This window comes from Mustelus asterias, unplaced genomic scaffold (genome assembly GCF_964213995.1).
Source record: "Mustelus asterias unplaced genomic scaffold, sMusAst1.hap1.1 HAP1_SCAFFOLD_44, whole genome shotgun sequence".
Classification (NCBI taxonomy): domain Eukaryota; kingdom Metazoa; phylum Chordata; class Chondrichthyes; order Carcharhiniformes; family Triakidae; genus Mustelus; species Mustelus asterias.
This window is the reverse complement of record NW_027590121.1, coordinates 1,254,449-1,270,154: the sequence shown is the minus strand read 5'-3', so window position 1 is coordinate 1,270,154 and position 15,706 is coordinate 1,254,449. Positions and strand designations below refer to the sequence as shown.

The following is a 15,706-nucleotide window of genomic DNA, read 5'->3' as shown; positions in this document are numbered from 1 at the left end:
TCGCAGATATAACCAGCTGTGTCTGTGGATCAGTTACTGAGTTCCCTCTGCTTCCCACAGCTGGGAACTGATAGCCTGCTCCCTTACATACAGAGCATTCTCTCTGTATTGCTTGTTTCCTCTGTTTCTCAGCTTTTATCTTTGACCACCTCATCTTTCTGCTTTTTAAAATCTCTCAATTTTTCTTTCTGTCTCTCCCTCTGTATCTTTCTCAGGGTCTGATTGTTCCTATTTGATCAAGATGTTCAAAATCATGAAGAGTTTCTGATTGATTATGGAAGGAATGACAGGGAGAAAAGCAGAAAAACCCGGCAGGTCCAGCGGCATCTGTTCAGAGTTAACATTTTGAGTCCATATAATTCTTCAGGGCAGGAGAAACATGGGTTATCCATCTTAGGTTGGGGAATGTGCTGGGAGATTTAATAGAGGTGTTTAAAATGACAAATAATTTATGATAGTGTCAATGGAGAGAAATTATCTCCCAGGAGCACGAGGGTTTGTCGATGGAGAGAATCGATTTCCTCCGTGCAGGAAGGTCTGTAAGCAGAGGACACAGAGATTTAATTTAATTGACAACAGAACTGGAGGGGGTGATAAGGAGAATTTGTTACACAATAACTTCATATGATCTGGAATGCACTAACTGACAGGTGCTAGAAGCAAGTTTGATAGTAGCTTTCAAAGGGAATTGGATAAATACTTGCAGAGGATAAATTGGCAAAGTTATGGTGAATGGGATTAATTAGACAGTTCACTCATCCTTGTGACATTCTGAATGTTTCTCTCCTCAGGTTTTAATATTTGATCTTTTCGATTATAATGTGTCTCAAACAGAAGATTAAAATATTGGGTTTGATGAGCTGTCAGATCTCTTTCCTGTGTGTCTGTGTAACTTGAGAACTGGAGATAACCATGAGGAAGAACTGATTATTTTCAGTTCCTCTAACAGATACACCTCAGATATCAGAAATCCCTGGAGTTCCCCATGTCCTCATTATTCTCGCCTCGAGTATAACAGCTCTCAGTCAGGCCGAGTCAGTCACATGTCTCTGTCATGATGTTTCCACTTGTATTTTATCACTCACCTCCCAGTGACACTCACCACAACACAGACACCTTAAAATATCATTGTTCCCTTACACTTTGTCCTCCTATTATAATCAAATGTTTGTTGGGCCTCTTGTCTCCATTAATGTCAGATTACCTGCAGTTAAAATGACCTCAGAGACACTGAAACTGCAGTTGTAAAATACAGCAGAATTGGAATAACAGACAGGCTATTGTCTGATAATGACAGTGGCAGAGTAACACACACCGGAATCTAAATACATTATATCAATAGACCATGACTCACTCACACTATCAAATGAAACCGAAACTTTGGTTATGGTGCACGAGATACTGACTGTATTACCATTACATTGGATCCAATGCTGTGTTCGCTAACATACTGCAACGTGACTCTTATTATTTGAACAAACATTGTATTTGTTACACTCAGAGTAAGTCAGTGCTTTGCTGTGTTGTCTCTGTGCCCCATCTCCACTCTGATTGTATTGGAGCCTGTGTGTGTCATTGTTACACTGAGACTCTGTTATTGCTAATGTGGAGATGCCGGCGTTGGACTGGGGTAAACACAGTAAGAAGTTTAACAACACCAGGTTAAAGTCCAACAGGTTTATTTGGTAGAAAAAGCCACAAGCTTTCGGAGCCTTAAGCTCCTTCTTCAGGTGAGTGGGAATTCTGTTCACAAACAGGGCATATAAAGACACAAACTCAATTTACAGAATAGTGGTTGGAATGCGAATACTTACAGCTAATCAAGTCTTAAAGGTACAAACAATGCGAGTGGAGAGAGCATCAAGACAGGCTAAAGAGATGTGTATTGTCTCCAGACAGGACAGCCAGTGAGACTCTGCAAGTCCAGGCAAGCTGTGGGGAGTACAGATAGTGTGTCATGAACCCAATATCCCGGTTGAGGCCGTCCTCGTGTGCGGAACTTGGCTATCAGTTTCTGCTCAGCGACTCTGCGCTGTCATGTGTCGTGAAGGCAGCCTTGGAGAACGCTTACCCGAAGATCAGAGGCTGAATGCCCGTGACCGCTCAAGTGCTCCCCAACAGGAAGAGAACAGTCTTGCCTGGTGATTGTCGAGCGATGTTCATTCATCCGTTGTCGCAGTGTCTGCATGGTTTCCCCAATGTACCATGCCTCGGGACATACTTTCCTGCAGCGTATCAGGTAGACAACGTTGGCCGAGTTGCAAGAGTATGTACCGTGTACCTGGTGGATGGTGTTCTCACGTGAGATGATGGCATCTGTGTCGATGATCCAGCACGTGTTGCAGAGGTTGCTGTGGCAGGGTTGTGTGGTGTCGTGGTCACTGTTCTCCTGAAGGCTGGGTAGTTTGCTGCGGACAATGGTCTGTTTGAGGTTGTGCGGTTGTTTGAAGGCAAGAAGTGGGGGTGTGGGGATGGCCTTGGCGAGATGTTCGTCTTCATCAATGACATGTTGAAGGCTCCAGAGGAGATGCCGTAGCTTCTCCGCTCCGATGAAGTACTGGACGACAAAGGGTACTCTGTCCACCGTGTCCCGTGTTTGTCTTCTGAGGAGGTCGGTGCGGTTTTTCGCTGTGGCGCGTCGGAACTGTCGATCAATGAGTTGAGCGCTATATCCTGTTCTTATGAGGGCATCTTTCAGCATCTGGAGGTGTCTGTTGCGATCCTCCTCATCCGAGCAGATCCTGTGTATACGGAGGGCTTGTCCGTAGGGGATGGCTTCTTTAACGTGTTTAGAGTGGAAGCTCTGCACTCACATTGTTTGTACCTTTAAGACTTGATTAGCTGCAAGGATTCGCATTCCAACCATTATTCATGTAAATTGAGTCTGTGTCTTTATAAGCCCTGTTTGTGAACAGAATTCCCACTCACCTGAAGAAGGGGCTTGAGGCTCCGAAAGCTTGTGTGACGTTTGCTACCAAATAAACCTGTTGGACTTTAACCTGGTGTTGTTAAACTTCTTCCTGTTATTATTGGACAAGCAGCAAATCACCGTCACAATGCCCGGCTGATTGACGGCAGCGCGGACCAATGGGAAGAGGGGACAGTGCTGGAGGACCGACGTGGAGCGGTCGGTCCTCCAACCAATGGGAGCGAAAGAGGGGCGGGGCCAGCTTTGACTGGAGCATGCGCAGTGTGAGTAATGGCGATGGGAAACGGCTTTTGTTTTGGACTCGGAAATCTGTTAGAGGTGACTGGAGGTACGGAGAGAGCAATGGATCGTCCAGGTGGGTGGAAACGCTGCGTAAGCATGTTGTGTAAGCCGCAAACCGCGGAAGAGAACTTCCCGGACCCAGTTTGTACCGAGCAAGGCTGCAGCTCCTCATGTTCGTCCCGGGTTAACGTTCGCCATCTTTATTGGGGGCAATATGCAGCAGTGTGCACGTGCGCCCGCCATGTTTGTAGAGGGCAATGTTGTCAATCAGTGGGAGGAGCTTGTTCCCCAGTGTTCAGAATGGAGACAACTTGTCCATCAAACTGCATCAACCCTGAGTCCCAATGTCTTATTGATGAGGCAGAGCGGTAGCAGAGAAGGAAAAAGAAAGGAAAATAAAAACAGTAAATGCTGGAAAATCTCAGCAGATCTGACAGCATCTGTGGAGAGAGAATACAACCAACGTTTTGAGACTGGATGACCCATAGACAGAGCTTGTACACGTGTAAACAGAGCATGTAAACTTTGACACCTCCACGTACCCTTGTACACCTCTATCAATCTACTTTGCTCCAAGGAGAACAACCCCAAGTTATCCAGCCTAACTGATGCGCGTCAATGAGCACATGGAATCAAGGCTTTAGTATTGAAGGCTTTAATACAGTAACAATGAAACTACTAACACGAATACACCAGTTCAGACTGAAGGGGTCCTGCCGGAGCAGGGGGTCTTATACACTGCCACCGGAGGCGGGACCCCACTGGAATGTGCCATGGTAACACTTATAACAGGTAAACACCCTAACCCAACAACATAGTACAACCCCCACAGTAATAACACCCTAGCCCAACAGTAACATGGTAACAAACCCCAGTGGTGAACCAACGATGGTTCACCACATTCACCCCTCCTTTAAGACAAAAGGTGGCGGGGTGGACGAAAACAGACAATAACAAAAAAAAATCACAGGATTCACAAGTCCAGACGGTCTGGAGGACCGCACCGACGCTGCGATCTCCTCAACACCGGTTGCGAAACCGGATCAGGTGCTTGTAGTGGTTCTCTCCAAGTAACGTGTGGCTGTCCCTTCAAGGACTCCCGGGCCGGCCGGCCCTGGTGAGGCGATGGTGCAGGGGATCCTGGAACGTTTGGTGGTAGTGGTGGTGGTGGTGATGATGGTGGCGCCGATCTCCGAGTCTCAGGCAAGCTGTACATGGGAGTAAAAGTGTTATGCACTGGTCCCGGTGCTGACCGCGCCACGTCTGGGGAAGTAATGAGGAGTAGTGGATTTGTGACTGGGGGAATAGGAGCGACAGGGGTTGCTACGTCCCCTGCGGGCACCAGGTCTCTAATGGAGACAGTGTCCTCTCGCCCGTCAGGATATGCCACATAGGCATACTGAGGGTTGGCGTGGAGGAGTTGGACCGGTTCGACCAAGGGGTCGGACTTGCGAGCCCTCACATGGCGCCGCAGAAGGACGGGTCCTGGGTACGTCAACCAGGCTGGCAATGAGGTCCCCGAGGACAACTTCCGAGGGAATGAGAACATCCTCTCGTGGGGAGTAGCATTGGTTGCCGTACACAGGAGGGAGCGGATAGAATGGAGCGCATTTGGAAGGACCTCCTGCCAACGGGAGACTGGAAGGCCCCTGGATTTCAATGCCAGTAGGACAGCCTTCCAGACTGTAGCATTCTCCCTTTCCACCTGTCCGTTACCCCTAGGGTTGTAGCTCGTGGTTCTACTAGAGGCAATCCCGAATCAGAGCAGGAATTGCCTCAAGTCGTTGCTCATGAACGACGAGCCCCTGTCGCTATGAATATAGCAGGGGTACCCGAACAGGGTAAAAAGTTCACTGAAAACCTTGATGACGGTGGCAGTTGACGTGTCCGCACAGGGGAAAACAAACGGAAACCGGGAATATTCGTCTATTATATTGAGAAAATAGACATTCCGGTCCGTTGAGGGAAGAGGGCCCTTAAAATCCACACTCAGCCTCTCAAAAGGGCGAGTGGCCTTGACCAAATGTGCCCGGTCTGGTCGATAAAAGTGTGGTTTGCATTCTGCGCAAATCCGACAGCTTCTAGTTACTGACCTGATCTCCTCCACCGAGTAGGGCAGGTTGCGGGCTTTGATGAAGTGGTAGAGTCTGGTGACTCCAGGATGACACAGATCATTGTGGAGAGCCTTCAAGCGGTCCTCCTGCATGATGGCGCATGTTCCGCGCGAGAGGGCATCCGAGGGCTCATTGAGCTTCCCTGGACGATACATAATATCGTAATTATAGGTGGAGAGCTCAATTCTCCACCGCAAGATCTTATCGTTCTTGATCTTGCCCCTCTGCGTGTTATTGAACATAAACGCCACGGATCGTTGATCCGTGATCAGGGTGAACCGCTTACCTGCCAGGTAATGGCGCCAGTGTCTGACTGCCTCCACAATGGCCTGAGCCTCCTTTTCCACCGCTGAGTGCCGAATCTCTGGGCCTTGAAGGGTGCGGGAAAAAAACGCGACGGGCCTGCCTGCCTGGTTTAGTGTGGCGGCTAGGGCGAAGTCAGATGCATCACTCTCCACCTGGAAAGGGATGGATTCATCCACCGCGTGCATCGTGGCTTTCGAGATGTCGCTTTTCAAAACCTTGAAGGCCAATTGGGCCTCCGGCGTAAGTGGGAAGGTCGTGGACTTAGTGAGCGGACGAGCTTTGTCCGCGTAGTTGGGGACCCACTGTGCATAATACGAAAAGAACCCGAGGCATCTCCTCAGTGCTTTCGTGCTAGCGGGCAAGGGAAGTTCAGTGAGTGGGCGCATACGGTCTGGATCAGGGCCAATGACCCCGTTTTCCACCACGTATCCGAGGATGGCTAACTTAGGCGTACGGAATACGCACTTCTCCCTGTTATAGGTCAGATTCAGGCGAGATGCAGCGCGCAGAAAGTGTTGGAGATTCGTGTCGTGGTCCTGCTGGTCATGGCCGCAGATGGTGACGTTATCCAGGTACGGGAAGGTAGCCCGCAACCCATTCTGGTCCACCATTCGGTCCATAGCACGCTGGAAGACCGAGACCCCATTGGTGACACCAAATGGAACCCTGAGGAATTGGTATAGACGACCATCCGCCTCAAAGGCCGTATATTGTCGGTCCTCTGGGCGGATGGGGAGTTGATGGTAGGCGGACTTAAGGTCTATGGTAGAAAACACTCGGTACTGCGCAATCTGATTGACCATATCAGAAATGCGCGGGAGAGGATACGCATCCAGCTGCGTGTATCTATTAATGGTCTGACTATAGTCGATGACCATCCGAGGTTTGTTCCCGCTTTTGACTACCACGACCTGCGCTCTCCACGGACTAGCACTGGCCTGTATGATCCCTTCCTTGAGGAGCCGCTGAACCTCAGATCTAATAAAGATCCGGTCCTCAGCGCTGTAACGCCTACTTTTAGTAGCGATGGGCTTGCAGCCAGGTACCAGATTTTTAAAAAGGGATGGTGTCGTGATCTTCAGGATGGATAGATTGCACGCGGGGCGCTTTGGGCAATTTGGAGGCTGCGGCTGGTTCCCTACTGCCAGTGAAGGGAGTGGCCCACCGTACTGTAGGATCACACTCTTCATGTGGACCATAAAGTTTAGTCCGAGGATAATTGGCGCGCAAAGGTGAGGTAGCACAAGGAGCCTGAATTGCTCGTAAACTGTGCCCTGTACCTCAAGAGTTACCATACATCGTCCTTGGATCGGTACAGACCGGGACTGTGATGCCATGGAAATTGTCTGTTTGGCAGGGAGAATCCGGAGTCCACACCTTTTAGCAGTTTCAGGGTGTATGAAACTTTCGGTGCTCCCACTGTCAAACAGACAATTCACAGTTCTGCCACTAACCTTTACCTCCATCATAGAATGTTCCAGTCTGTAATGCCTGGTCTGGTCCAGAGAGATCGACGCCACCGTTGGCCCCTGGGCGTCACTGCATGCTGCCGATGTGGATGCTGAGGACCCCTGCTGGTCGCTCCTAGTCGTCGTGGACCATGATGGCCGCCCCCATGAATCGCACGTGGGCGAGGGCGCCAAGCGCAGCGACTCCTGGTGGTCTTCCTCCTCCTCTGTTTGCCACGATGGCGCCGTCCTGAGATCGCACGTGGTCGGACCTCGTGGGTACTGCAACGCCGAAAGAGATGGTCTCCGTTCTGGAGGGTTACAAACTGCACTGCCGTTTTTAGGTCTGGACCTACAGACTTTGCCGTAGTGGCCTTTTTTACCGCACTGGCTGCAGATTGCCGTTCTTGCCGGACACTGTTTCCGTGGATGCTTGGCCCCACCGCAAAAATAGCATCGCTGGCCACCTGGAGCTGCCGCCGTCGTCGAATCGATCTGGGAGCGCGGGTTCGCGGGGCGAGGAGGGAGCAGAGCTTGCTCCAACCACGTTGACTGCACGTGGTCCTCGGGGTACAGCGCCAAGCTCTTCGACGCCGCCTCCAACCTCGCGGCCATCCCCATTGCCTGGGTCAAGTTGAGTTTCCCCTTTTCTAGTAATTTAAGCCTGATGTACGAGGACCCTACCCCTGCTACGAACGCGTCTCGGGCGAGGTCGTACATGTACTGCTCGGCGGAGACGTCCTTACAGTCGCAACCCCTGGCAAGCTGCAGGAGCTCATTGGCATAATCCTCTATGGTTTCGCCCGACTGCCGACGTCGTGTAGCGAGGAGGTAACGAGCATGTATCTCGTTGGGTGGCGTAATGTACCTATTCTTTAGGAGCTCGACGGCACCCTGGTAAGTGGGAGCTGCACGAATGGCTAGGTAAATCGTGTCGCTTACCCTCGCGTGGAGGACCTGGAGTCTATCACTGTCCGTAGTGATAGCTACCGAGGCTGCCAGGTCGTCCTCAAAGCACTTCCACCAATGGTCGAATGTGTTAGCTGCACCGACCGCACGTGGGTCCAGTGTCAGACGATCCGGTTTTAGAATCTGTTCCATACTCTCTGTTTACTGTATTAAATTGATGCGCGTCAATGAGCACATGGAATCAAGGCTTTAGTATTGAAGGCTTTAATACAGTAACAATGAAACTACTAACACGAATACACCAGTTCAGACTGAAGGGGTCCTGCCGGAGCAGGGGGTCTTATACCTCGCCACCGGAGGCGGGACCCCACTGGAATGTGCCATGGTAACACTTATAACAGGTAAACACCCTAACCCAACAACATTGTACAACCCCCACAGTAATAACACCCTAGCCCAACAGTAACATGGTAACAAACCCCAGTGGTGAACCAACGATGGTTCACCACACTAACATTGTAACTATAATTCCTCATCCCTGAAACCATTTTGATAAATCTCCTCTGCACCCTGTCAAGGAGCCTCACATCCTCCATAATGTGTGGTGATCACTGGTTTGCACAGACCCAGGTATTCTGTGTTCCTGTCTGTGATCTCATTACATACTTAAAATTGCACAGTGACATCACCCCCGCTCCCCGGGGATTTCCTCAACTGGGAGATTTTTCTCTGATGCCAATGCTTCTGATATCTTTCCAGCTGCAGGCTCCAGCAGGAGATTTTAATATTAAAATCAGTTAAATTGTTTCAGAGGTGAGTGTTTGTGACCATTCACGGGCACGAGTTCTCGTCATAAACCAGTTGCTCGCCTCCATGCTGTGGTACCGGCTGGTCCCTTTGGCCCCTCCCCCTGGCTTTGTTGCCAGTACAGTAAGAAGTCTCACAACACCAGGTTAAAGTCCAACAGGTTTATTTGGTAGCATGTAGCCAATATCCAGAGAACCCTCCTGCGGTTCTTCTGGGACAATCGACTGCACTGGGTCCCTGCCGTGGTTCTGCATCTACCGCTTGAGGAGGGCGAACAAGGTCTGGTGTGCCTCCGCATTCAGATAGCGACCTTCCGCCTCCAGGCCCTGCAGAGGTACCTTTACGTTGAGCCCCCTCCACGATGGTGTGCCATGGCGACGTATTTCTTCCGCCAGTGGCACGGCCTGAGTTATGACTTGCAGCCCCTGCATATCGAACTGGGGCGTGCTCCGACCGCCCTGCAGGAGTTGCCCGTCTTTTACCAGGACCTCCTCACTGTCTGGAACAAGGTCGCCTCGCGACGCAGCTCTCCCCCGTCAGGAGTAGCGGCTCTCGTGCGAGAGCCGCTGCTCAGGAATCCGCTCCTCCAGCCGTATGACTTCAGGTGGCTGGCGGAGAGGGGGGCTGTGGACGCCGGGGTGACCAGAATCGGGGACGTGCTCGATGGCGGAGGAGCGGGCTGGATGAGTCCCCGCGTGCTGGCTGAGCGCGTTGGGACATCCGTCTGGCGCGCGGCCAAAGCCATCCTAGACCTTAGGACGGTCGTGCTCGGCCCCGAAACTGCACGCAAACTCGAGACGGCGCAGGCGTGCGGTGGGATCCCGCCCGAGCGTTCCCCTGTTCGGGCGGAATTCCACATTGGCCCAAAGCCTCAGCCCCCTCCCCTGGGTGAGGTGCCCCACAGCCTGAGCCGCCTCACGGAAATGTCCTCCGTGCCTTTTTCTACCGCGCGGAGGTGTTTCCTGTGCGGGCTGCTGCTGCACACCTTCCACTACCGCGTCCTCACCTGTCGCCCGGATACACCTTGGCGGGCCTTGTTGCCGCCGGGCGGCGGAGGTCCCTCTACGGAGGGATCTCCCCCAATTACGTCGGGGACCTGGGGTGGAGAGTGATGCATGCAGCAGTGCCGCACAACCGTAGGATTCACTGGTTCACGGGCTCCGAAGACTGCCCTTTCTGTGGCCTTGTGGAGTCCGTGGACCATGTCTTTCTTTTGTGTCTTAGGTTGCACTCCCTTTTTGTTTTCCTAAAGAACCGTTTATTAATGTTTTGCTTGCACTTCAGTCCCATGCTCCTGATCTACGGACACCCGGTGCGGAGAGGGGAGGGTCGGGATGGCGACCTCCTCGTGAACCTGCTCCTGGGCCTGGCGAAACGCACCATTTACCGGTCCAGGCAGCGGGCGATCGAGGGGGCCGTCCATCCTGACTGTCTTCCCCTCTACCGCGGCTACGTTCGCGGCCAGCTGTCCCTGGAGAGGGAGCATGCGGTGTCCATGGGCGCGGTTGACGCCTTCCGCGCCCGCTGGGCACCGCAGGGGTTGGGGTGCGTTATCGACCCTAATAATCACATTTTAATTTGATGTTTTTAAGTTTCCTTTGTACTTTGATTTTTGTTCGGGCTGTTCCCCCCCTCCTTTTGGGGAGCTGCCCCTTTTACTTTGTCCTGACTTAACTTGAGTTTGTTTCTTTGGTTTGACCTAAAAAGAGGCCAACATCTGTGAGTAAAAGACTTCCTTTTCTCCCCTTTCCATTTCTTTTCTCATTCTGAGGGAAATTGGGAATTTGCAGCAACTGAAGGGAAAGGAAGTGAATCCAGTCTGTACATTCCACACATTGTTCGTCCTGTCACATCGACATATATCTGTCTGGCAGCCTGAATGGAGATTTTCAGCTCTCTGTGTCCAGGACAGGAAGCAGTGAGCATGGATCTGTCAATCAGCCTCAATCAGCACCTTCAGGAGAATTGGGAGGGTGAATATTAGATACAGCAGAGTGAGAATGGAGGGAGAGTGTGTGGGATGGAGATTCACAGCTTTTGGGGAATTATGTCATACCTTGAATGATACCTTGAAAAAAATTTTTTTTTAAATCATACCGCTTATAGCTGGAGCAATGTCATTACGGGGTGGAGCTGAGCTGTGGCAGTCAGGTGATGGGGCTTTCAGATTCGTTTGTGGCAGTCAGGTGATCGGAGTTTTTTCCTTTCGGCTTTTAGTTTCGTTTTGGAAAGCAGTTTCGCAGCAAGCTAAGAAGCAGTCTCTTTGTCTGTATTTTCTCTTTGTTTGGTTCTGCCTTAAAGAAACTGTGTTTTAGGGGAACAGATTCGACTACAATCACTTCTGAGTTTCTTCCCAAGGGATTTTCAGCATTCAACCCAGGATGCTGGATACCTGTAACAAGTGGGCATTAACCTATGCTGTAGTGTGCTTATTAGGAGTGTTTTGTGTATTGGATGTTGGCTTTGGTTAGAACACGTTAGAGATATTCCTTAAGCGTTGTACCTTATCGTGGTTGTTGTGTTTCTTGTTTGCAATTACTAAAAGTTCTCGCTAATTGTCTTGCTGTGCATGTCAACAATATTCTTAATTAAACTTTGTTTTCGATAAAAGCTCCTCAAGGGTCAGTTGAATCACACCTGGAGTAAAATGTTACAGGTCAGGCGAGCTTCATAGAACACCTCGAAGTATCCGACCTGACTTTCAACAATGAAAAAAGAATTTTCCATAGAAACTAAAATAGTCTGTTCTGAATTTCTCTCCTGCACCGACAATGATGACTTTTGTAAATTCCTTTTACAGGATATCAGAGGGTGAGGATTTACAGATAGAAATCTCAAACTTCTCCTGAAGATCACCTGAAGATCTGACAGTCACTCAATTCACTGGGACATGTATATAATCGACCTTTGAATCCAAAAGTAGAAAACTTCTCTGTTCTGTCTGCTTCAGAAGATTTTAAACATCAGTGTGACCAGAAAAGCACCGAGACACACTCACACCGGAGTGAGAGTGTTCCAGTGCACTGAGTGTGGAAAGAGCTTTAACCAGGAGAGTCACAAGGACACCCGCACCATGGAGAAACCATGGAAATGTGGGGACTGTGGGAAGGGATTCAGGTTTCCATCTGAGCTGGAAACTCATCAACGCAGTCACACTGGGGAGAAACCATTCACCTGCTCTGTGTGTGGGAAGGGATTCACTCAGTTACCCGGTCTGCTGAGTCACAATCTCACTCACACCAGTGAGAGACCCTTTAAATGCTCTGACTGTGGGAGTGACTTCAAAAGCTCACAGGATCTGATGTCCCACCAGCGCATTCACACTGGGGAGAGACCGTTCAGCTGCTCTCACTGCACAAAGAGATTTAAATGGTCATCCAGCCTGCGGAGACACCAGCGAGTTCACACTGGGGAGAAGCCATTCACCTGCTCTGACTGTGGGAAAGGATTCACTCAGTTATCTGACCTGTGGACACATCAACGGGTTCACACTGGGGAGAGGCCGTACACTTGCTCTGACTGTGGGAAAGGATTCACTCACTCAACCATTCTGCGGAGACACCAGCGAGTTCACACCGGGGAGAAACCGTTCACCTGCTGTGTGTGTGGGAAGGGATTCACTACTTCATCCAACCTGCTGACACACAAAGTCACTCACAGCAATGAGAGACCCTTTAAATGTTCTGACTGTGGAAGTGGCTTCAAAAGTGCTGCAGATCTGATGATTCACCAGCGCATTCACACTGAGGAGAGACCGTTCAGCTGCTCTCACTGCACAAAGAGATTTAAATGGTCATCCACCCTGAGGACACACCAGCGAGTTCACACCGGGGAGAAGCCAATCACCTGCTCTGTGTGTGAGAAGAGATTCACTCAGTTATCTGACCTGCGGATACACCAGCGAGTTCACACTGGAGAGAGGCCGTACAACTGCTCTGTGTGTGGGAAGGGATTCACTCAGTTATCCAACCTGCAGAGACACCAGCGAGTTCACACTGGAGAGAGGCCATTCACTTGTTCTGACTGTGGGAAAAGATTCACTCACTCAACCATTCTGCTGACACACCAGCGAGTTCACACCAGGGAGAGACCGTTCACCTGCTCTGACTGTGGGAAAGGATTCACTCAGTTATGCAGCCTGAAGAGACACCAGCGAATTCACACTGGGGAGAGGCCCTTCATCTGCACTGTGTGTGACAAGGGATTCAGACATTCAAATGCCCTGAAGAGACACCAGCGAATTCACACTGGGGAGAGACCATTCACCTGCCCTCAGTGTGGGAAGGGATTCAGTACATCATCCAGCCTGCAGAGACACCAGCGAGTTCACAAGTGATGACCAGGGTTGGGTTCTGCTGTTATTGCTGCTGTTAATCACATCCAGGACTGAACCATGTTCATTCTGACAGTTGGTGAAGTGGGAGGGTGTTGGGGAAAGGAAAAAAATCCTAGTAGGTTCGAGAAGATTTTAAACCATTAGGCATTTAAGACACTGACTGAACAACCAGCATTGAGTTAAATGACTCTAAATCAGACTCAGAAGCTAACAAGGGAATAGTTCACACACATGTGAATGCAGTAAGAGATTTAAAACAAGTGATTATGATTTAAACGCATCTTTTGATATTTTAAATGTATTGACTGTATTTTTATAGAGTGATTGAGTGCTTTAGCCAAGAGCAAGTTGCCGCCGGGCCTGATGGTCTGGGGACTTTCAGACAGAGCCTCATTCTTAGGAAACAATGAAACCTCAGAATGTGCAAGTTCTTATTAACGGGAATTGTGAGCAGTCAGGTTCTCAGGGCTGCTTATGAACAGAGTTATTCTCTGTCTGGATAAGACAATGCCTTCTCAGACATGAGAACGTGCATCAGTCTGATATGGCCGGTGACATGGAGGAAAATAGTGGGAAGATTAACTTTGACCTTAACGTCTGGCGTTGCTAAGCAGTAGAGGAAGTTGAGTCACCAACAAAGAACAAAACAAAGAACAAAGAACAGTACAGCACAGGAAACAGGCCCTTCGGCCCTCCAAGCCTGTGCCGCTCCTTGGTCCAACTAGACCAATCGTTTGTATCCCTCCATTCCCAGGCTGCTCATGTGACTATCCAGGTAAGTCTTAAACGATGTCAGCGTGCCTGCCTCCACCACCCTACTTGGCAGCGCATTCCAGGCCCCCACCACCCTCTGTGTAAAAAACGTCCCTCTGATGTCTGAGTTATACTTCGCCCCTCTCAGCTTGAGCCCGTGACCCCTCGTGATCGTCACCTCCGACCTGGGAAAAAGCTTCTCACTGTTCACCCTATCTACCCTTCATAATCTTGTATACCTCTATTAGATCTCCCCTAATTCTCTGTCTTTCCAAGGAGAACAACCCCAGTCTACCCAATCTCTCCTCATAGCTAAGACCCTCCATACCAGGCAACATCCTGGTAAACCTTCTCTGCACTCTCTCCAATGCCTCCACGTCCTTCTGGTAGTGCGGCGACCAGAACTGGACGCAGTACTCCAAATGTGGCCTAACCAGCGTTCTATACAGCTGCATCATCAGACTCCAGCTTTTATACTCTATACCCCGTCCTATAAAGGCAAGCATACCATATGCCTTCTTCACCACCTTCTCCACCTGTGTTGCCACCTTCAAGGATTTGTGGACTTGCACACCTCGGTCCCTCTGTGTTTCTATATTCCTGATGACTCTGCCATTTATTGTATAACTCCTCCCTACATTATTTCTTCCAAAATGCATCACTTCGCATTTATCCGGATTAAATTCCATCTGCCACCTCTCCGCCCAATTTTCCAGCCTATCTATATCCTGCTGTATTGCCCGACAATGCTCTTCGCTATCCGCAATACCAGCCATCTTCGTGTCATCCGCAAACTTGCTGATTACACCAGTTACACCTTCTTCCAAATCATTTATATATATCACAAATAGCAGAGGTCCCAGTACAGAGCCCTGTGGAACACCACTGGTCACAGACCTCCAGCCGGAAAAAGACCCTTCGACCACTACCCTCTGTCTCCTATGGCCAAGCCAGTTCTCCACCCATCTAGCCACTTCTCCTTGTATCCCATGAGCCTTAACCTTCTTAACCAACCTGCCATGTGGGACTTTGTCAAATGCCTTACTGAAATCCATATAGACGACATCCACGGCCCTTCCTTCATCAACCGTTTTTGTCACTTCCTCAAAAAACTCCACCAAATTTGTAAGGCACGACCTCCCTCTTACAAAACCATGCTGTCTGTCACTAATGAGATTGTTCCGTTCTAAATGCACATACATCCTGTCTCTAAGAATCCTCTCCAACAACTTCCCTACCACGGACGTCAAGCTCACCGGCCTATAATTTCCTGGGTTATCCCTGCTACCCTTCTTAAACAACGGGACCACATTCGCTATCCTCCAATCCTCAGGGACCTCACCCGTGTCCAAAGAAGCGACAAAGATTTCCGTCAGAGGCCCAGCAATTTCACCTCTCGTCTCCCTGAGCAATCGAGGATAGATGCCATCAGGCCCTGGGGCTTTGTCAGTTTTAATGTTCCCTAAAAAACCTAACACTTCCTCTCTTGTAATGGAGATTTTCTCTAACGGGTCAACACCTCCCTCCGAGACACTCCCGGTTAACACGCCCCTCTCCTTCGTGAATACCGATGCAAAGTATTCATTTTGGATCTCCCCTATTCCCTTGGGTTCGAAGCATAATTCCCCTCCTTTGTCCCTGAGAGGTCCGATTTTCTCCCTGACAACTCTTTTGTTCCTAACGTATGAATAGAATGCCTTAGGATTCTCCTTAATCCTGCCTGCCAAGAACATCTCGTGACCTCTTTTTGCCCTTCTAACTCCCCGTTTGAGATCTTTCCTACTCTCTCTGTATTCCTCCAGAGCTCCATCTGTTTTCAGTT

General features: G+C 50.0%; 3 protein-coding genes across 3 annotated transcripts in view; all 3 read left to right on the top strand.

Moving 5' to 3' along the window:
- The window catches only part of LOC144483022 (uncharacterized), a 1,062,789-nt gene that overhangs the window by 503,719 nt on the left and 543,364 nt on the right, over window positions 1-15,706 (top strand). The window lies entirely within an intron of this gene.
- LOC144483058 (uncharacterized) overlaps window positions 1-15,706 on the top strand; it is a 231,231-nt gene that overhangs the window by 166,257 nt on the left and 49,268 nt on the right. The window lies entirely within an intron of this gene.
- The window catches only part of LOC144482987 (uncharacterized), a 73,286-nt gene that overhangs the window by 37,381 nt on the left and 20,199 nt on the right, over window positions 1-15,706 (top strand). Inside the window, exon 6 of the mRNA XM_078201814.1 lies at window positions 11,764-12,867. Coding sequence (XP_078057940.1) covers window positions 11,764-12,867 — 1,104 coding nt within the window. The remainder of the gene's footprint in view (window positions 1-11,763; window positions 12,868-15,706) is intronic.